We start from the raw sequence: 23,115 nt of genomic DNA, 5'->3' as shown, positions 1-23,115 counted from the left end.
AGTAGTGAATGAGTTTTTGTAAACTCCTAGGGATAGTGTTGCTTGTCTAGAATCACACGGAGTCTGTGTGCATTTGGGAACCACTGTGAGAGAAGCATTTGGGTACTTCATATGTTTGAATATACATAACTGCTTGAAAACTTTCCTGTTCTCAAGTTTTGTTTGTAAATCACCCAGGAAGTGTCCTTGCAATACTGTAAATATTCAGTTAATATTCAAGTAGTAACTAAGTGAGGCAGGCCTTAGCATATGCTTTGATTCAAATGCTTATCCACTATGCATGCAGTCCTCTAACCATCTACACAGTTCTCTTTCACACCTTTAATTCCACAGTCAGTATTCATACACTTCAAACAAACACTCTGTTACTCCCCATGTACTCCTCTAGTGACCCATTCAGTAGCATATACTAAACCATTCTGTTGGACTCCGGGCAACCGGGTTAGCAGTCACCAGGTTCCCAGCACCGTGGTAGCTTGGCTCGAGCGGTCGGGGGTCGGGCACCGTGTTAAGCGTACGTCACACCCTCACAATAACCATGCGTTCATCCATTCCAAAAACAACACTACACCGTAAAAATTATGAAAGAAAGTAGTTAGTCTTTATCTTATTTTCTCTTAGTTGCAGGTTTCAAAACATACATACAATACCATAAGACTTTTCTTGAAAATAGCAGGTCAAATAAATAATACCACAGTGGGGTTTCAATAAATAGGATCAGGTCATAAATAAACACGGAATAAATATAGGTGCAATAAATACAGATGGCAAATAAATACAGTCAGGCAATAAATACAGTGCAAGAATAAACCAGTGGAAGACAATAAATAAAGCACCCTCAATAACTTAAATAACACCATCAATGACAATTACAGTTCACAACCCTTTCACGAGGTAGTTTGGTTTTACTTCGCCCAAGTACAGCTTGTGGTCATTTGGATGACATGGGGGGTGTCCCACCTAGGTTGGTCAAGGCTGGGCCTGAACTGAGGTAGAATAGGGGTAACCTAAGGATCTGGCTCTCCCAAAATACACAACCCCTCACAGAGGTCACTGCACCAGTCTCAGTTCACCCCTGGCACTCCCAGGCTGGTTCTAACACCCCTCTAGCCCCTAGAATGGTCTTTTAGGGCTCCACGGGGCCTCAGACGCCCCCTCTACCACTTACTGCCCTTTTCAAGATGATCGGCTCCGCTCAGCGCCGGGTCGACGTCGCTGGGCGGCCTCGGTTCGGTGTCGCTGGGCGGCCTCGGCACGGTGTCGCTGGGCTGCTCCGGCTCGATGTCGCTGGGCGGCTCCGGTTCGGTGTCGCTGGGCGGCTCCGGTGTCGCTGGGCGGCTTCGGGTCGATGTCGCTGGGCGGCCTCGGCTCGATGTCGCTGGGCGGCTCCGGCTCGATGTCACCTTCCGGCGTCGCAGGGTCACGGTCTTCCCGCTTCCGGGTGTCTCCGGAGTGCGACCTCCACTCCCGACCTCCGGCGCGCTTCACCTCAGATTCCGGCGTCTCCGGAGTGCGATCTCCACTCCCGACCTCCGGCGCGCTTCACCTCGATCTCCGGCGACTCCGGAGTGCGATCTCCACTCCCGACCTCCGGCGCGCTTCACCTCGACCTCAGGCGACTCCTTACTCGACCTCCGGTGCCTCTCCACGACCTCCGTAGGCGCCCTCTATCGACCTCTGACGGCTCCGGGTACGACGTCTGCTTTCTGTCAGTGCCGCTTCTCCACCTCAGGCCTCAGGTCTCCAGGCTTCTCGACGTCAGGACTCCAGGAGGACACCGCCAAACAGGTCAGGAGCTTGCTGGTCTTCTTCTTTAAGGCCTCTTCACAATATTTAGGTCCTTAAGATGGTTTTTCTGGTCTTGGTCCCACACAGGGCTCTAGGCTGGGCTTGGTCAGTAGGGACTAGCATCAAGGGTGGGTTTCTGGACCCCACTCCAAGCACTGGTTTCCACCCCTGCTGCCTTACTCCGACCTCCTTCTGAACTGGTCCTCTCTCCTCTCTAGTCAGATGCCAACTGCCACTCTGAGATGGCCTCCCAACATTCTAAACTGCCTCTCACTGTCACAGGGTTCCAGAATGTTACGGAAGGTTCTAGAAATCTCCAGTGGGTTCTGATGATGTCACAGGTGACAATGGGTGGCCACCATTTTGTGTCTCAGGCCCTCAGACAGAAGTTCCAGGGGTAGGGAAAATGGCTCCCTGATCCTGCATCAACACTAAAAAGTCTGGTGGTTCCCAAAAAGGAAAAATTATAATAGGGTTTGAGGCAAAAGTGGGACAAAATAAATAATGATGAGGAGGGACCACCCAAAGGGCTAACAGGTCTAACACATTCACTTTGCCAAAACCCAAACACTTACAAATTCACTCAGGCACTCTCTTTTTAGTACTCTTATCATTCAGTCAGTATCCAAGTGCTCATGCAGCGAGCCAGGCCTTACAACATGGACTGCTTGAAACCCCTATGCAGTATGCATACAGGCCTCTAGTCACCTACACATTTGTCTTTCACTTCTTTAATTAACTAGTCAGTTTCTATATATTTCAATAAACATCTTGTCACTCGTCTTGCACTCATCCAGTGACTGATCCAGTACCATGTACTAATCTTTTTACTGTGCCAAAACTGAAAAGTTTTACCCAGACACTCTCCTAGCAGTAGTCTAATGATTCAGTCAGTTTCCAGGTAGTCATGTAGTGAACCATGCATTACCACATAGAGGGCTACAAATGTCTATGCAGTATGCATGCAGTCTTGTAACACTATACACTTGTCCTGAACAGCTTCAATTCCCCAGTCAGTATCCATGTACTTTCAGCAAACATCCTGTCACTCCCCTTGCAGTGTTCCAGTGACTTATTGAGCACCATGTAGTAATGCATTCACTGTGCCAAAACTGAAACACTTGTAAATTCACCTAGGTACGCTACTTGCAATAGTCTATTATTCAGTCAGTACCCAAGTACTAATGGAGTGAGGCAAGCCTTAGCACATGGATTGATTCAAACGTGTTTCCAGTATGCATGGAGGCCTCCAACTACCAACACAATTGCCTTTCAGACCTTCAATTTCTCGGTCAGTATCTATAAACTGCAATAAACACTGTCACTTTAATTGCACACCTCCACTGATCCATTTAGCAGTAAGTACTAACCTACTCACTGCACTAGAATAGAAAATCTTAAAAAGATTCACTGAGTCACTTTTTTTTGTAGTACTCTAATGATTTAGTCAGTAGTCAGGTAGTTTTGCAGTGATCCAAGTGTTACTCTATGGACTGTTTCAAACGTCTATCCATTATGGATGTAGGTCTCTATCAACCTACATACGTGTCTTTCACACCTTTAATATCCCAGACAGTATTCATACAGTTCCTGCAAATACTCTCTCACTCTCCTTGTACTACTCCAGTGACCCATTCAGCACCATGTACTAATCCATTCACTGCACTGAAAGGCAACCACTTATAAATTCACCCAGGTAGTCTCCTTCCAGTGCTTTAATCATTCAGTCAGTATCCAAGTACTCATGCAGTGAGCCAGCCCTTAGCACATGAATTGCTTCAAACGTCTATCCAGTATGCATGCAGTCTTCTAACCACCTACACACTTGTCTTTGACATCTTTAATTCCCCACTCAGTATACATATAGTGCAGCAAACATTGTATCACTCCCCTTGTACTCCTCCAGTGACCCATTCAGCACCATGTACTAATCCATTCAGTGCGCCAAAATCCAAACACTTATAAATTCACCCAGGCACTCTCTTTGCAGTACTCTAATCATTCAGTCAGTACCCAAGTACTCATGCAGTGAGCCAGGCCTTAGTACATGATTTGCTTCAAATGCCTATCCACTATGCATGCAGTCCTCTAACCACCTATACACTTGTGTTTTACACCTTCAATTCCCTAGTCAGTATTCATACACTTCTAGCAAATACTCTGTCACTCCTCATGGAGTTCTCTAGTGATCCATTCAACACCATGGAGTAATCCATTCACTGTGCCAAAACCCGAACACTTATAAACCCACCCAGGTATTCTTCTTGCAGTACTCGAATCATTTAATCAGTATCCAAATAGTAATGGAGTGAGACAGGCCTTAACGTATGAATGGATTGAAACATGTGTCCAGTATGCATGTAGGTCTCTAATCACCTTCATACTTGTCTTTCACACCATCAATAATCATGTCAGTATTCATACACTTCTAGGAAATACCCTGTCACACACCCAGTTTGTTTCCTAATAGTATTGTAATCATTCAGTCAGTTAGCATGTACGCTTTTGGTGAGGTAGGCTTTAGGGCATAAACTGTTTCAAAGTAGTATGCACTATGGTTGTAGTGTTTTAACCATCGTCACACTTGTGCTTCATGGCTATAGTTTCTTAGTCAGTTTTTATATAAAATGTGTTTTTATAGTAATAGAATAGTATGAATTTGAAAGTTATTAAGATACTTTTATTTGCGATTCTTTTTTACAGATACTGTTTTTCGACGTTAAACTAGAGAAATCATGCCTGAAAAAAAAAAAAAAAAAAAAAAAAAAAAAAGAACAGACAGGAGAATTACTTGAAGAAAATTCAACCACAAGTATTGAATGTACAAGATAATGTGGCTAAAAAGAAAAAATCTTCTGGTAAGATCACAAAGCAATTTATTAAAAATGTTTGTAGGAGGAAACAGAATGTACAGAACGCGGAATCCACTGTGAATGTTTCAACTAGAAAAAAAATTCAAAATAAGAGGAAAAGCAGAAAACAAATATTCAGTCAAAGGAGACAAAGTGTGCTAAAAGAAGAATCAGTATAAGGAATTACGAAAAAAAAATATTTTACAAGAGAGTAGTACATAATTTGCTGAAAGATGTGAAGAAATATAAAAAGAGAGCTCTGTTTTATAAAAAGAAGCATATTGAAAACATTGTTGAAAAGACTTTAGAAGTAAAAAGGAAACTATTCCTTTTAGTATTAAACAGAATTCGATCACTAGATAAACCAATCAATTTAATGAAGGCCAAAAGTAGGAGGAAAAGAGTAATTAATAGAAAAAAACGTTGATATTTTTGGGGGAGAATGGAAACACAGTTCCAGTTCAGAGCCTTTCTTTAATGGAAGAGAGTTATTTACAGAGCAAAAAATTACTGTTTGCAGTTGACACCAGTGGTAGAGGTTACGAAGTTAGAGATGGTTGTTCAATTGAGAAAAAGAGAAAATGGTTGAAAGAAATGCAGAAGAAGGGATAGCTGATGAAGTTCTAGGGAGACGTCCTAAACACCCTGTGTATACATGGGATTGCAGTAGTATTTGTAGTGTACGACTGGAATCCATTGATAAATTATGTAGTTTTTTTACGAGCATATACTAAAAAAAGTGTTAAACAAAAGATTAAGGTGTTGCAAGGACTAGACCCTTGCAGAGTGAGAAAAAATACTGGTTGGCAAGGTCCATCTCTGGCTTGTCTTTCTAGTAAAGTTTGTGAAAGTGTGTTTTTCACCATTTCAGGATGCTGGCAGTACATCATACTCAAATGCGGAAGTTAGTGAGAAGATTGTATTATGCAAAAAGTCCAGCACTAAAGTTAAATGAGTTGAACAGTGCTCTTTTACGTGGCTCAGTATCAGATGTGAAGAAGGTTTGTGAGGATATTGAGTTTTGTTACTTTGGTCCTCAGCAAGAGAGTGGAGAAACTGTGACATTAGTAGAAGAAAATGTTGAAGACAATGTAGAACCTGTGATTACAAAAAATTTTGAAGATAAAATCACAAAGTTTAAGGTAATTTCAGGTGAAAGACCAAATGTTTCTTGTATTTGTTGTCGGCGAACTCGCTATAAAAATCAGACTAGGGGTGTCAATCTGTATTTAAAAAGTGAAATAGAAGATAATGATAAGTGGATGGAATTTGCAACTTATTTGCTGGTAGATTGTTTTGATTTGGGATCTGAGCAGCGTATTTGCAAATATTGTTATGACAAATTAGATGAGAATAAAATGCCTGCTAGAGCAGTTCATAATAATCTAGAGTTGGTTGCTATCCCTCCAGAGCTGATAGATTTAAATACGTACGAGTCTATTCTCATTCAATGTGTTCACCCGTTTCAGGCTATTGTTCGTATGGAGCCTAAAACAGGTAAATTACCTCCATCAGAGTTGCAAAGAGGATTGAAAGGAAGAGTTGTGTATTTACCGTTAGACTTAAGGAAAAATATTGAAACTATTGGTGTAGACCATGCAAAAAATGAGCCACTAGTCATTCTAGTTAATGGTGTTCCTACTAAGAATAAGAAAATCTGGCAAGTGTTAGTGGATGTTAGAAAAGTACAAAAGGCATCATTGTATCTATTAAAAAACTAATGAGTACTATAGAAATTTGTTTGTAGGAGAAGAAGAAATAGATTTAGCAGAAGATACTGAAACATTAAGTGGACAAATTGAAAAAGTGGAAATGTCCAGATGTGAAGAAATCTATGAACATTACAGTGTACATCCACTTCATTTTAAAGAGGTGATGGGGAATACGATGGAGTTGTTCCAAATGAAAAAAGCAACAGGAAATCCCATGAATGTATGGGAAGAGTTTGGAAGCTCGTTTCCCGCGGATGTTTCCAACAGGAAACGGTGGACGGTATGATGAACGTCCTGTGCAGATTCCTGCATCTGAATATCTGACAACAAGATTATATGCAGAAGACCCAAGATTTCGACAATGTATCCCTTATATGTTTCATTTTCTGTTTGAAAGTGACTTGTCTGAACTTTCATATGCAGTAAATCACATTTTAAAAACTGGAATGCATCTGCAAAATGTAACTGCTAAGGATTTTATGGATAAAGTGCATCAGAGAGATGATCATTTAGAATCTCAGTTGATTAATCTGATGGCATGTCAGCGAGGGACTAATGAATATTGGTACCGTCATCATGGAGAACTGAAATGTATGCTACGTAACTTGGGAACTCCTACATGGTTTGTTACACTTAGCTGTGCTGAGTATGCTTGGGATGATTTACTTGAATTTCTTCGAGAGGCAAATTCCAATATAAAACATATTGAATACAAGACACCTGGAGAATTGTGCTCTTTGGATCCTGTTAATGTATGCAGATATTTCAATCATAGATTTGAAGCTATGATGTCTTTCATCTGCAATAAAAAGAATCCTCCTCTTGGAGAAGTTGTGGATTTCTTTTGGAGAAAGGAGTATCAAGCAAGAGGTGCTCCTCATATCCATATGTTGTTATGGATCAAGGACGCCCCCAAATTTGGAACAGATTCAGATGAAACCGTTTTGTCTTTCATTGAAGATTATGCCACATGTGCTGTACCCAATAGCAAAGAACATAAAAACTTAAAACAACAAGTCTTACGATTCCAAAGCCATCGATGTGGAAAATACTGTCAACGAAAGTTCAAGTCAAAGGATAAGTTCTATACCAAATGTTGTTTTGGATTTCCACGTCCTGTATTATCCAAAGGAAGAGTGAACAGTTTTAGGTCAGCTGTGCGACATACTATCACAAGAAAGTCTCCGAAAAATACCTACAACTTAAAAAGAATTGAAGAATCAAAATACATAAATGACTACAATCCAGTTATTTTATCCATGTGGAATGCTAACATGGATATTCAGTATTTTGCGGACAATTCCATTGCTGCCGCTCGGTATGTAACGTCCTACATTACTAAATCAGAAAAGACGGAATTGAAAGAAATGTGGGAAGAGATTTCTCACGAGAAGAAATTATACAGTTTCAGTTTGAAGAGGTTATTGCATCGTGAAATTGGAGCATATGAATGTTCAGATCGGTTATCATCTTCAAGTCTATATTCAAAAAGTAGAAGAATCATTTGGGCGAGTCTAGGTCTTGCAGGAATGCGAAATTGGGTACTGAAATCTGTTCACGAAATTGAATATTTAGCAGAAAAAGAACCAGAAAGTACAGATATTTTGAAAACGAAGATGTTGGACACATATTACCCGAACAGAAGTCATCATCTTGAGAGCATGCGTCTCTATGAAGTGCTGCAAAACTACAGTTTTAAACGGAATACTACAGAGAACATCAATGATGGAAAATATGCAGTTATTGGTTCTGAAGGATGTCTGGTGAAACAGAGGAAAGGAAATTTAATTAGTCACAGGAAACTGAGTTGCGACACTGCTGATAAAAGGGAATTTTACTATTTAGTCCTTTTGCAAATGTTCAAACCATGGCGTTCAGAACTGGAATTACTTGGAGATTTTCAGCGCTATGAAGATTCATTTAATGCTTGTAAAGATAGCATACAATGCAGTGCTTTTGCAAATTATGTGAAAATGTTGAATGATGAAATTGATCAAGAAGCTACAATTGCAGCTGAGATTGCTAGAGACAGTTCTCAGACAGTCAAAGTTCTGCTGCACTGAGTCAAGATCCACTAGGACAACCAATTGTTGAAAATAAAGCAGCAACTGACATGAATGAGGTGGAAACAGCAATGTATCAAGCTCAAGAAGATGTAGTACAGTTAGGAAACTTGGGAGAACAACTAAATGTTGAACAGAAACAAATATATCAACAAGTGAAAGAGCAGATTGACCATGGATTACTTCATGAAAAGAAAGGGTGCGCATGTACATCATTTCAACCTATCCGAATGTATGTGAGTGGTCAAGCTGGAACAGGAAAAAGTTTCCTAATTAAAGTAATTACAAGTTATCTGCAAAAAACAACTGAGTTGCATTGGTCTTGTGTTGTCACTGCTCCAACTGGGTTGGCAGCACATAACATTAAAGGAATTACTTTACATTGTTTACTAATGCTCATGAGAACAAATTGGAATACCACAAGCTATCTGGAGAAGCTTGTTGTGAAGTTTCAAGAGTCTTGAAGAAATGAAACTTCTCATTATTGATGAGGTGAGCATGGTCTCTAACTTGATGCTTGCCTTTGTGCATTTAAGAATGCAACAAATTCTTAAAACAGAGTATGACGTGTTATTTGGAGGAAAACACGTCATAGTTTTTGGAGATCTATTGCAACTTACTCCGGTAAAAGGACAACCGGTATTTAAAACACTTGCACATGAAGATACCAGAAAGTCTCTTGGTAGTGTTGGTAATGTGAACATTTGGACTAATTTTGAATACAAAGAACTGACAACAAATATGCGACAGGCAAATGATGCTGAATATGGAAGTATTCTTCAAGATATAAGAATTGGAATTCTTACAAAACATGGCAAACAAGCTTTGGAAAGTCGATTACTTTGCAATGTCTTTCCAAATGAAAATGTACTTCCTGCAAAAGTGTACATGAAAATTGCTGAAAATAAATCAGTGATCTGTTTAATGCCAACACTGCGAGAGTGTTCCATATTCAACGAAGAACTACTGAAACTGGAAAATGAAGAAATTATAAAAATTGAAGCAAATCGATAAAATAGAGCATGAAGGAATTCCTATTATTTTGACGGGAAAGTTGAACAAAACTGTATTCTTTAGAAAAAAAATATCTAAAACAGCTGGTTTAGAAAAGACACTGTATGCGTGTGTAAACTGTCAGGTAATTTTAAGGCGAAATTTGGATGTAGAAAAAGGGTTAGTTAATGGCGCAATGGGTAAAGTGGTAGATTTTGTTAATTATCAGAAAAAAGAAGGAATTGAATTGTCAAAAATTAAATTTGATCAGATTGAAGAAGTTAAAGAAATTGGTCGTTGTTCAGTTCGTTTTTTGCTGATTAAAGATGGATATGACCGTAGGACACAATTTCCATTTTCTCTGGCATATGCAGTGACTATTCATAAATCTCAAGGATTAAGTGTAGACAGTGCATTGGTGAACATTGGATCTACTGTATTTAAAGAGGGTGTGGCATATGTTGCTTTGTCGCGAGTAAGAACATTATCTGGTTTGTTTTTGATTGATTTTGATGAGACAAAGGTTATTGCAGATGCAAACTGTGTAAAAGAGTATAATAGGTTAAGAAGGGTGTATGCTCCAAATTTAGGTCAATATCCTGTATTTGAAAAGCGTGTGGTTGGTCGAAAAAGAAGGTTTGACAGTATCTGTTCTGAAGGTGTTGAGAAGGGAATGGCACGAGATAATGTTGTGATTGCAAGTAAAAAGAAATTGGACACTGTTTAAGATGTTGTTGGTTATCAGTTTGAAAATAGTTCAGGTGTCAACTGCTATGCTAATGTAGTGGTCAATGTTGTTTTTTACCTTGAAGGTTTGCAAGAACAAATTATGCAGAGTCGGCAACAAATATTTTGTTCTCTGTTGCATTCTGTTTGAAAAATTGACAACAGACACAAGTCAAATACAATCGGTTTTAGAGGTTCGTAATCTTTTGGATGTGTGTTCTGGTTCTACACAATTTTCACAAAATATCCAACAAGATGCTCAGGAATTTTTAATGTATATGCTTACCATTTTAGAAAATGAAGGTGTAGAAATTGAAAATATATTTTTGGCCTTTCTTACAAATGGGAACATTATTGTGAAAATTGCATGTATACATGTAGCTCCAATGTAGACACTGAGAGATTTCTGTATTTAACATTACCAGACTGTAAATCAGTGTCTTTCAATAAATTAGTTAAAGGTGCAAATCAAAACATGGAGTGTAGCCAATGTAAATCAGAAATGTTATCCACATTATTTTTAACAAAATATGGCAAATACATAATTTTAATGATGCAACGTTGTACAGCTGACGGAAGAAAATTGGATACTTTAATAAAGCAATTTGTAGCAGCACAATTATCAATATCAGGAAGGACTTTTGTAGCAATTGCTATAATTTTCCATGATGGTCCTTCCACCACATCTGGACATTACATTGCCTATCTAATATGTGACAAAGGCTGGACACTTTGTAATGATGCCCAGTTGGTTTTCAAACAACGTTTGCCTAGTGAATTACCAAATTCCTACCTAATATTTTTAAAGCCAAAGTTTTAGGAAGATAATTCACTCTGAGAAATTTATTATTATAATTTAATAGGACTACCATTGGACAATTTACATAAAAAAAGGAGTGCAAAAATACCATTTGGCCTCAAGGAAAGGTATATGTTTGAATTATGGACTTTTTGGTGGTCATTGATTCAGTGAATATTTTAAAGCGGCAACATTTACAGTTTTTATAAGTTAAACTAATATAAATTTGTTAGCCGTAAGCATTTCATATATGTGCGATTTGTATTTTCTGGTATTTTACTGAGAATAGCATGTTGGGGTTTTTTTAACAATCTTTCTGATTGTTTTTTTTTTGCCCGCTGTTAAGTGAGGAGTAAGATTGAAATCACCATTTCTAGTGAAATTCAATATATTCTGAGAACAGCAAAAAAGGCAAACAAATTACTTTGTGGAAATTATGCTGTGTTGTAAAAAATGTATTATTACATGTTATAACTATTTTTTTCTTTTCTTTCACAGATCCTAATTTTAAAATAAGCAATTTACATCAATTTAGATTGCAAAGAAAATCTGGAAAAAAATGTATACCATTATTTATTTCTATTACTGTGAAGGTAAGTTTAACTAAGTATCAATATGCAGACTGGAGAGATCTGCAAGAAGCTACAAAGTTTAAACACGTTTTTAAAAACACTCTGTTTATACCTATGTAGTTTTGAAATCTGACTGTAATCGGATATCATGTGACCTGCAAAAAAAGAGATTTGAGGGGTTCATAATATTTCCCATTGTACCTATTGAAGGACCGCAATCATTTCAATCATTCTTCTTTGAACATCTTTGCAGACAAAACTCTGTGCTTACCTTCTATCATTCGCAAGCAATTTTAAAAACAGAAATATGTCACTTTTTGTAACATAGTGATTGCACAAGACACTCTTTCATATTTACAAAGAGAGGAAAACACACTCTGTGCACTTTTTATACTCCATGTAAATAAAACCTCATCATACACACCACTTTGCGTTGAAAGGGTGTTCTACAAGTGTTGTTGTGCATGATTGCACTGAATACTCATAGAACAAGACACATCTCTAGATTTATCAGAAATCATAAATCTCGATATGTGTATGAATGCTGCACCATTCTAAAATTGGTGTAGGAAAGCACAACAAGGAGAATTGTTTTCATTTCTCCACATTTTTATTTCTTCAATGCATGCTACAATGCTCTGCATACATTGAAGGAGAAAAATGCCTTTACTGATTGTTTTTGTGCAGGAAGGTGTGTCTTCTTGCACAAAAACAAACAGCACATGACACAGATATCCTTGTATGATGCAAGGGTGCCTGTGTCACCATATGGCTGCAGTTTAAGCAGCCGTTCAGAGAGAAGCATAGATTTGCTACATATTTATGTACATATGTTGCATCCTGTGCTTCGGAAGTACTACAGCACACTGCAGTTAAAGAGGTTACTGTGTGATGCTGCAGCACTTCCTCATAGTTCTGCACTTATACATTCACCATACGCTACTAATGCATTCATTCAGTCAATTACGTACTACACATACATTCATCTAAACTTTCACACACAAACAAATATAGCTCTTTTTTAAACCAGGAAAGTTAGTTCTTACAAGAACTTATTTTTTTCTTCTTTTATATTTTTGGGGGGGGGGGTTTCGGAACAATTTTTAATTTAAAAAAAAAAAAAGGAAAAAACAGAACAGGAGGAAAAAAAAACAATGAACTTCAGGAAAAAAGAAAAAAAAAAAAAATCAACTAGCAGTGGTGACTTTCTTGCCTACGGCAGATCAGATCGATAGACTGCTCTCCGTAGCATAAAGTCGCATTTAATTTAGTGCAGAGTACTTTCAAAAATTGGAATTGTGGACGGATGTCCAAATTTTGTGCTTAAGGATGCACTCTTGAAGTGCTCGGCTGCGATGAGTTGGAAGGAGCAGGCGCGACTCATCCTTCGGCATTCCTCCCGAGCAAGATTTACCAGATGAAGGGTCCTCCGGTGCTTCATCATGCTCGCCGTTCCGCAAGAATATTTCTTATTTGGATCCCCATGAGACAGCACTCTCTGGCAGATCTTGCAAGTGACCAAGGTGGCATTGGTCTTTGTTTGCCCCTCTGGATAAGTAAAACATTTCCACAACACAGATGAAAAACGTGGTGTGCGTGGTGGCTCTTCCACAAAATCATCCTCAGATGTATGAGGAGATGCAGGAGATGCCTGCTGTCCTGAGGCCATTGTTTGTTCTGAAAAAAAGTTTGAGCTAAGTAAAAACTTAGTCAAAAAAGCTTCTTCTCTGCAGAGATGCTCTTCCAAAGAAGGTCAAAGAAGAATGATTGAAATGGGTGGGGTCTTTCAATAGTTAGAACAGGAAGTGTAATGAACCAATCAAATCATTTTTGCAGGTCACATGGGATCTGCTCACGCTGCGCTTACGCAGCACGCACCCAGCGCGCATCCGCGAAATTGAATTTAAAAGGAATATAGGATTAGATGTATAGATATATTACTTTTAAGAGTAGTTTAGAGTTTCTCTTCAATTAATATTCACATGATATATATATATATATATATATATATGTTTTTTTAAATGTTCAATATTTCGCGGGGTCCGCGCACCCACCACGTCATACACGTATGTGACGCATCGCGGAAGCGTCGCGTAACGTAATCGCGTATAGGCTTGGAGTCGCGTACCGGTCGCATTGGAATCGCGCATCAAACACGTACCCAACGCATACCGTGCGCGGATGCTTTCGCATAGGGATCGAGTACGGTGCGCATAGGGTGCGCGGATCCCCCCAAAAAAAAAATCACGTTTTGAAAATATAGTTTAAAAAAAGAAATAAATAATAATATTTTTTAATTTTTAAATGAATTCATTGAAAAAATAAGTTAAAAAATGGTGATAAAAAGTATTTTAAAAAAGATAATTAAATTGCCACACTGAAATTGAAAAATATAGAAATCCAATGAAAATCATTAAACGTGATATCTTTAGAGTTAAGTTATAGATGGGAATTAGCATCTACAAAACCTTAGAAATTCACTAAAAAAAACATAGGTTTCAGGGGCGTTATAGTTAGCTGGACATTTCCCTCGTACAAAACCCAAGAAATTCCCCCCGTTATAGTTAGTTCAGCTAACTATAACTCATGCCCCCGCAATTCACTGCTGATTACGTCACATATTACATCACTCATGACATGGTCAGTGACATCACTGAGGACATCATCAGTGATGTCACTGACCATGTCATGAGTGATGTAATGTGACGTCGCCAGCAGTGCATTGCGGGGACACGAGTTATAGTTAGCTGAACTAACTATAACGGGGGAATTTCTTGGGTTTTGTACGAGGGAAATGTCCAGCTAACTATAACGCCCCTGAAACCTATGTTTTTTTCAGTGAATTTCTAAGGTTTTTAAAATGCCAATTCCTAACTATAACGCCCCTGAAACCTATGGTTTTTTCAGTGAATATATATATACACACCAAATTAAGTATTACATTCATCTGAAAACTTTGCCATTGTAGTACAAGCACATGTTCAAGCTCTTAGAGTCAAGAGTGCTCGTGAGGACCATATTAGCTGTTTCCCTTTGCAACCCGCAGTCAGTAGTGTAGCACTTTTCATGTCATGTGTAATTACTGGTATTCAAAGCAGGCTCGATGACATAGGACAAGTTGTGATCTACTGTTATATGTACTTCCTAGGAGCTTCTATACTTCGGTTTTCAAACTATCTTCTGTACAACATTGATAAGGATGTCCTGTAATTGCTACAACGTGCAATGTTCCAAAACAATAAAGACAAAATAGACAACCGGTGTCGATAATTCTTGAAAAAAAATATACATTCACTATCCTCGTCATAAAAAAGCAACAAGCAGTAATTGTTCACAACCCACCGCACGCCAGGGGTACATGCCGATCTCACACCCCACCCTGTCAAGCTATTTATTATCTTGTGTACTTCCCTCTACACACCCTGCTTTGCCTCCCACCCCCTGCAGGTAAAAACTTCAATCTCGAAATAGCGCACTCCAATCATTTATAATAAATGCGCGCTAATGCTTCTGAAAAGTCAGAAGTTTAAACATCAATAAACAGAAGAACATAGCATGGAACACGTAGAGGGGATCTGCACTAGCCCCATCCAGCTGTAGTTTCTCCTACAACACCAGTCAGGAATGAAACTACGACACCCGCACCAGATGTAGAGCCCAAAACCCGTTTTTCAAGGCGGCGCAGAGAAGTGTGATTCAGGGGTGAAGGATCGCTCACCGATCCACTTAAAGCGAGGTTGACACTACAAAAGACCATTCCCCCTCCCTCGCTATGCGCTATTCAAAGAATAAAACATAGATGTGCACCCTCCCTTTTACTTACATTGGCTTTGAACTGGCTGGGGGAACTGTTATGCCCACACAGTGACACATGGATCCGACCACGATTAGGTGAAAGAAACTAATTAGGAAATGTCAGCAGGGGTTTGGGGCAGGCTGAGTGCATCCAAAAATCTACCTCAGGCAGAGGGGCGTGGCAACCCTGGGCTGGAGCATGGCTGCGCAGCACGTGTCTCTGAATCAGTTTCGGCAGTATTTTACTGTTAATATTTATATATACAGACAATAGAAAAATAGTTTCCCGTCTGTATTTATATGTAAAAATCTGTTTAAACGGAAAACCGGGAGCCCTAATTACAATAGAATAGAAGGGCTTTTAATGAAATGGGCTTATACCCTCCCTAAATCCTCAGTGTTACACGCTTTGAGGTTAGATTTGTGAATTTGCCCCTTGGCACCGGTGTAGTAACTTCATGTTCACCTTAAGAGACTGAACTATTTTCACTGGCTTAGCAGCAGTCATTCGATACTTATAAGGAAAGTTTTTAGAATGTTTGAAACAGAGATTAACCTGCTGTCACAGTCAGTCTGGAGCGAGATTAATTAATATCAGGACCAATTATAGGAAACCACTGCTGAAAAACGTATCTTACAAAAGAGTCATCCGATCAATAAAATCAATCACGGTTTTCTATAGCGTGGCTACTCACCCGTAAGGGCGCAGGGTTTCAGTCGAAGAGTCAGGTCTTGAGATCCTTCTTGAATTTGGACAGCGACGGAGATTGCCTGAGATGGAGGGGCAGGGTGTTTCAGGTCTTGGTGGCAAGGTAGGAGAAGGACTCCTGTTTTGTGGATCTGTGGGACGGTGACCAGGGCCAGTTGGGCAGAGCGAAGGTGCCTGGCGGGTCCATGGAATGAGAGGCAGTCCTTCAAATTTGCTGGTCCAGCGTGGTGGAGGGCTTTGTAGGGAGGGCTGGACTGGCTGAAGCAGGCACCGGGAGTTTCCTCGGTGGGCCGCGTGGGTGGGGGCCTGTTTTGGGCTCCCGCTGGGCCATTTTTGTTATTGGGAGCCTGCAATATCGTCCCCCTGTAACAAAATCGGCCGAACCTGTCCCTAGTAAACAGTTCGGCCGCACCCCCAGGGGGCCGGTTGAGAAGTTTGCCAGGGCCAGTTACGGTTCCCAGTCTGGCCCTGTTTGTAGGCATGTGTGAGGAGCTTGAAGGTGATTCTATGGTTGAATGGGAGCGAGTGTAGTTCTCGTGTTCAGTGATGTGGTAAGACTAAAGAAGATGATCTGTTATTTCTGTTATGGAAAGACTCGGCGAGTAGCACACGAGACTTACTAAGCAGATGAGCCTTTAGCAGCTCTCTGGACTGCTGTACAGAGCTCACAGTGGTTGTTAAAATAGTTCTCGCATTACCACAAGGCAGACGAGGTGAACTCTAGTTGGCTGTTGCTTAAGCAGTTAAGTGTCAAAATAAATGAAATTTACACAGTGCCTAGATAACAAAAAAACATGTAATCCTTTGAGTGGCCCTGAGCTGTGGCTATAAGCGTGAGTTATTCGAGACCTGATGAAGCAACCTTGTATGAAAAACGGAATGAAGAAAATCATTTTCAACAAGTAAACAATAAGGCATATTTATATATTTTTTTGTATGTAGTACGTGAAAATGAGCAGAGAAAATTACACACCTTCTGCTTGACTGTTGGTTCATTCTTGTGCTTGCCAAACTCCGGTTTTTGTTCCCTATTTTTAATATCTTACACGCTTCTTCGGTGCTGCTAACATTAAACCACTTTAAGTCTGTGAAAAAACACATTGCATCATTATATACAGGGCCACTGGTAAATTGCGCCATCTAGTGTGCAAAGCTGATAGTTACCTTTTAAATAACTGCTGCCAGCTTGATCATCACAGACCTTTAAAACAGCACGTTTTTGCTGTTTTGTGGAAGAAAATACATCTAACAAGTCATAGACATATTCATTGTAAATTTCACAAAATGACACCCACGCCGAATATTGGCACGTGCTGATCGTATCATCGTTTGATAAAGTAACGTTTTCCGTCAGTTCTAGAACAAAAAGAGACACAAATAAGTACATCAAATTCTCAAAAAAATCTAATTGCCTGTATAAATTGCAATTCCATTTTCAGTACCCTTAATTTCTGCCACAGCCTGGGCAAACTAATTACAACTACATTTTGGGCCGCACCTTACTCAGCTCTGTTCCTCATCATCTGCCAAGATAGAAAATGTACACACAGTGGAGTAAAGAGAATGGCAGTAGCATTCATTCATTTCCATCAGAAAGGTTCTAACATACGTTTCACCAGGCGTGAGGTACAGAAGTGACTGAGGCAGTGAGATGGGTATACCCAATTACCCATGCAAGGCGATTGCAATAAAGGAGGCCAAGTAAAGGGTAAGTAAACAAATAAAAGCACATTACAATACATTTGCATTTTAGCAAAAGGTGTAGTTACAGACAGGGATGTATAGATAAGCCTGAAATTGAAGACAAAAGGAGCAGAGTCTCTTTTAATTCCAGCAAACTCGAGCTTGAAGAGTGTTACTGCAGCTTTGAGTTGTGTTACAGAGAACATAAACTTGAGATCCAGAAGGTCATTCCAGGGATGAGGATGAAGCAAAAGGACCACAATGCAATAATGTGATCTAATAGGGGTGGAAGGTACGTAGAGAAGGTGGAGGTAAGCAGCGCCCACAAAGCAAGTCTGTATTTATGAATAAGGTGGGTCAAACATGGCGGAGATGGGCCATAAACCAGACAGAATCCATGCTGAGGAGTTCATCTTGAACTGTTGGGTTAGAAGGCAGGCAGTCTATGGTGAAGGGGGACGGAAGCCAGGCGAGATAGAGAGAAAAGAACATGGGTGGAAAAGTTGATATTAGAACTTATGTAATGTTGAGCGCTCCATTGTAGACAATGAAGTGCTCCGGGTTTCTAATGGCTGGTAGAAGCCCGGAGCATCAACATTCCGATGTTTGATCACATCAACAGCTGTGAAACAGAGGCCTCACGGAGCCAGAGGGGATTGCAACCCCCTCGGGCTCCATAAGGCCTTTGTTTTACAAATTAGAACTTTCTGCCCTCTAGGTTGTGTATTGTTCTAATAGCCATAGAGCCCTCCATAGCGTGCTCTACCAGCCATTACAGGTCCGCTCCCTTGTTAAAGGCCCTCACCTTTGGCTCAAGCCTTTAACACTGGAGCGGGCCTTAAATTGCCGGTAGAGCCCGCTACGGAAGTTCTAAGACTTTAATATAGTCTATGGATGAGAAAGCAAACTTTGGAAGCTGCAGTGGAAGACAGACCAGCTGTACATCTAAAGTAAGCCTCGCTTCTATGTGGAGCATCCAAAAACGCGCAGTGTCGGGACAGCAAGGGGTGGTTACTTTTCTAGAGCAAGTTCTCCCGAAGATGCTCTCTGATCCTGGCTGAAGGAATCCAGGACCTTAAGCCTTTGTAAGGCTGCATAAAACTTTCCAGAGGAGCAGTGTTTTGTTGGAAAACTATACGACAAAATATGTGACCTAACAATGTTAGGGGGAGAAGAGTGTTGGGATGGTTTGGAGGCAATTTCAAGTACTTATGGTAATATTTTGCTACTCCTCAGTAGCTGTATCATTCGCTATACAAAGGTGATTTATTGTTGGTGCGCTTATGCTGCAAGAGGAGAACCCCTTCCGTTGTGTTTAACAAAAAGACTGTGGTTTGCTTCTGTGGGGTTGTGGCGTGTAGGCACGTCTACTGCCAAGAGAGTCTATTTACCTGCCGTAGCGTGGCTCAATGCAGCTAAAATTATTATGACTTGGCTAAACTAATATGCAAATATTGGCTAAAGTATTTACAACAATGGCAGTACCTTAATAGACATTACTGTAGTGATTCAGCAGTCCAGTGTTTGGCCCATTCGTCGGCCGGATATGTCGCACCCACGCACCTGGACCAGGCGTGGCCCGGGCGCAATAATAAAGAGAGGGGCGTGACCGCACGGGGCAGTCCAGAGTTAACCACAGCACTGTGTGTGTGTGTCGATTACAGAAATGTGCATGCTGGTAATCGTGCAATTTGCGGGCCATGAGCATGGAGGGATTCCCCTCACCACACTGGCGACGAGTGCTGAGCCGAGCTCGCGCTCTGTGAGGCACGTTCGTGGCGCCAGCAGCACGCCCTCACGACCAAGGGCCTGACGGGAGCACAGGAAAAGAGTGGTGTCATCGCTCACGCCTGCCGGCCTGTGACGTCGTAGGCTGAAGGAGCACCAGCGCAGAGACTGTCACGCCCAGAGAGTCGGCAGACCGCCAGTAAGTGCGTGACCCCCGGGGCGCTCAAAGGCCAGCCCCTGCGTGTACATGACGCTCTGTGACGCCCCGACTACTAGGGGAAGCCCCAGCTGGCTGAAGCAAGTGGAGGGTTTTGTATAGCCCTGAAAACCCCACACGGGAGGGACAGAAACCACCCCAAGGCTCTCACAACCTGCTCCAGCCTGGAATAAGATGAAAATAAGAACCAGAACAATATCCAGGGCAGCCACCTCCACAAGAACACTGCCCAAGTCATCAAGTGCACGGCCACATGCTGGCTAGAAGACACATAGTAGATACCTGCCTCTCCTGAGCCACATACCTGTGTCACAAGCGGACACTCACTGCAGCACGCAAGCCGCCACCACGTGCCAAGCGCAAGACCCCGTGCCCAACGCAGACCAACCGCCCACACGGGTGATCACACAACATGCCCCAGCAGGAGTCCTGCCCCCATTCAGCAAAGCAGCTGACCCCACCACTGCGTCCCCGCGATGGAAGAAGTGGATAGGGCGGCTGGCGAATTATTTCATCGTGACGAGGGAAATGGACCGGGTGGTGAAACGGTCCCTGTTGCTCCACTGCAGGGGAGGAGGTGTACCTCCTGTTCAAACACCTCCCGAACACTGGTGGGCCAACAAATTATGACACTGCCGTAGCGGCACTCAACGCGTATTTCGACCCCCAGCTCAAACCCGACTTCGAGCGATTCAAGCTGCGCCAAGCCAGAGAGAAGGGGAGTCGATCGATGCATTCTATGCTCGATTGAGTGAACTGTCTGGCACCTATGTCAAAGACGACAGCGCACAAATCATCCAAGGTGTCCGCAGCAAGACCCTGCAGGGGCTGATAGTACGACAGCCAAACATACCCCTCAATGACATTCTGGTTCTGGCCAGGATACACATCCTCTCGGAGGCCAGAGCCGATGAAATGGATCTTGCCCTCACACGATCCTCAGAGAAGCACATGACCGTGAAAACGGAAAAAGTCAACGTTGTGAGGACCAAGTCCGAGGGACAAGGTCACAAACCCGACAGGCCCCAACCCGAAAGGCCAATGTGGGCATTACGGACGTGAAGAACACACACCCCACACATGCCCCGCCCAGGGGCAGACATGCTCCAACTGTGGCATCCCGAAGCCTTTTGCGTCTGTCTGTCGGAAAAGAACTCAACGCAAAGACATTAAGGGAGGGAAGCCAATAGGAAAGATGGTGCGTCAACTATCAAGTGCCTCACTGGCGTCATTGAGCGGGGCCAAGCGAACCAAAAACGCAACCTACCAGTTGGATGACAACAGAAGATGATGAGGCAGAAACGTACCTGGTATCTTTCACCAAAGACCTGAAGAGACGGAGATGGCCACAACCCATGTGCACCGTGAAGATAGCCGGATCGGGGGTGAAGGCGGTCATTGAGACGGGAGCAACGGTAAACGTCATGGGGGTGCAACAATGCCTCAAGCTATGACTCAAGCCAGAGCAGACACCGTCCAAGAGGAAAATATTCGCATACGGGAGCAATTCACCCCTGCAGCTGTGAGGGAAGATGATTGTACAAATCCAGTCATAAGATAGAGAGACCCTCACAGTGGTCCACGTCCTCGACCAAGAGGCAGATACACTAATCAGTAGCCACTGGTGTAATTTGCAAGAAGTGTGAGGCAGAAGCAGACGGAGGAACTGCTAAACCAGTTCGCAAACCTCTTCACAGGCCTGTGGTGCATCGAGAGGACCCCGGCGAAGCTCCACATTGACCAGACAATTACCCCAATGGCGTTACGTCACAGACTAATTCCTTTCCATCTAAGACCCCTGGTTGAACAAGAACTTCAGAAGCTTTTAGACCAAGGGATCATCGAGAGGGTGTCCGAACCAACCCCGTGGGTGTCACCCATGGTCATAGCAGAGAAGCCACGACAACCAGGGAAGATTGTGTATCGATATGCGCCTCTCCAACAAGGCAATTCGATGAGAGCGCCATATCACGCCAACAATGGATGACATTGTGGCTGATGTGAATGGGCCCAGATGGTTTTCAAAATTGGACTTAAAAGCAGGCATCCACCAATTGGTACTGGATAAGGCGAGCAGATACATCACTACGTTCAGCACCCACCTGGGTCTTCGGCGGTACAAGCACCTCAACTTCGGGCTATCCTTGGCAACAGAGGTGTTCCAGGATGCAGTGAGAGAGATCCTAACAGGCTTACCAGGAGTGCTGAATGTAAGTGATGAGATTCTTATCCACTCAACCACAGCAAGTGAACACTATCGACACCTAAGGGCTATGGTAAAACAACTTCAGGAGCACAGCCTAACTCTACACAGAGCAAAGTGTCTCCTCTTCCAGAGGGAAATAGAATTCTTCGGCTACCTCTTTAATCAGCAGGGTATACAGGTGGACCTGCGGAAATCCCAAGCCATTAAGGATGCACCACCCCCTTCAACAGTATCAGAAGTCCGCAGCTTCCTTGGGATGGCCACGTACTGTGGCCGATTCATCCCAGATCTGGCCACCATAGCCAAACCCCTCTAGAACGGACATGGGCTGATGCCTCGTGGAAGTGGGTATGTCGGGAAGAAGAGGCATTCCAGCAAGTCAAGAACGCCCTCCTCGACCACACCACGTTGGTATACTTTGACCCAACCAAACGCATGGAGCTCCTTATGGATGCAAGCTTGGTAGGCCTCGGAGCGGTGCTCACCCAGGAACAGGAACCAGGGAGATGGCCCACAATAGCCTATGCCAGCAAGTCCCCGACGCTATGCACAAATCGAGCGGGAAGCCCTGGCCATCCAGTTGGCGTGCCGGCACTTCCAACTATATGTCTGCGGTCATCAGTTCAAAGTCATCACGGATCACCAGCCGTTGTTACCCCAATTCAGAGGCTCAGCACCTCACCTGTCACCACGGATAGAACGGTGGGCCATAGGACTCCAACAGTACGAAATGGAAGTGGTGTACAGACCTGGCTCCAAAAACCTGGCTGATTTCCTCTCTCGACACCCACGTCCCAGGAACAGTCAAGGGGAAGAGGAGGATGTCAAAGCTCTCGAGGCCCATCTGAATATGTTCGACAACTACCTGCCCAAAAGCACTGACCCTGGCAGACATCATAGCAGCCGCTGAGTTAGACCCAGTACTCACCAAAGTACGCCACGCAGTCCAAGGGGGCAACTGGAATCAGTTCCTACAAACAGCCATTGACTTGTCGGGGCAGGACCGAGAGTATCTCACAAAAATGTGGAGGGTTTGATATGAGCTGAGCATGACCCAGGATGGGCTACTGTTGCGAAGATCTCGCATAGTCGTTTCTGCTATGCTGAAACATCAAGCAACCCAGTTGGCCCACGGAGGACACCAGGGAGTAGAGAAGATGAAGGCCAGGATGCGGGAAAAGGTATAGTTCCCGGGGCTTAAGGGCTGGGTCGAGGAGATGGTGAGAAAATGACCGGCGTGCCAGCTGACTAGTGCGCCACAGCGACCCGCCC

General features: G+C 42.4%; 1 protein-coding gene across 2 annotated transcripts in view; it reads right to left on the bottom strand.

The window, feature by feature from the left end:
* The window catches only part of LOC146831328 (kinesin-like protein KIF20A), a 445,700-nt gene that overhangs the window by 293,381 nt on the left and 129,204 nt on the right, over positions 1–23,115 (bottom strand). For both annotated transcript variants that reach the window (XM_085605605.1, XM_085605604.1), the window contains 2 exons: positions 17,174–17,365; positions 16,983–17,094 (listed from right to left, as the gene is read on the bottom strand). In XM_085605605.1, the coding sequence (XP_085461731.1) occupies positions 16,983–17,094; positions 17,174–17,365 (304 nt within the window). The remainder of the gene's footprint in view (positions 1–16,982; positions 17,095–17,173; positions 17,366–23,115) is intronic.

This window comes from Triturus cristatus, chromosome 5_1 (assembly GCF_964204655.1).
Source record: "Triturus cristatus chromosome 5_1, aTriCri1.1, whole genome shotgun sequence".
Lineage (NCBI taxonomy): Eukaryota > Metazoa > Chordata > Amphibia > Caudata > Salamandridae > Triturus > Triturus cristatus.
Note: the sequence above shows the minus strand (reverse complement) of the source record. Positions and strands in the feature narration are given on the sequence as shown.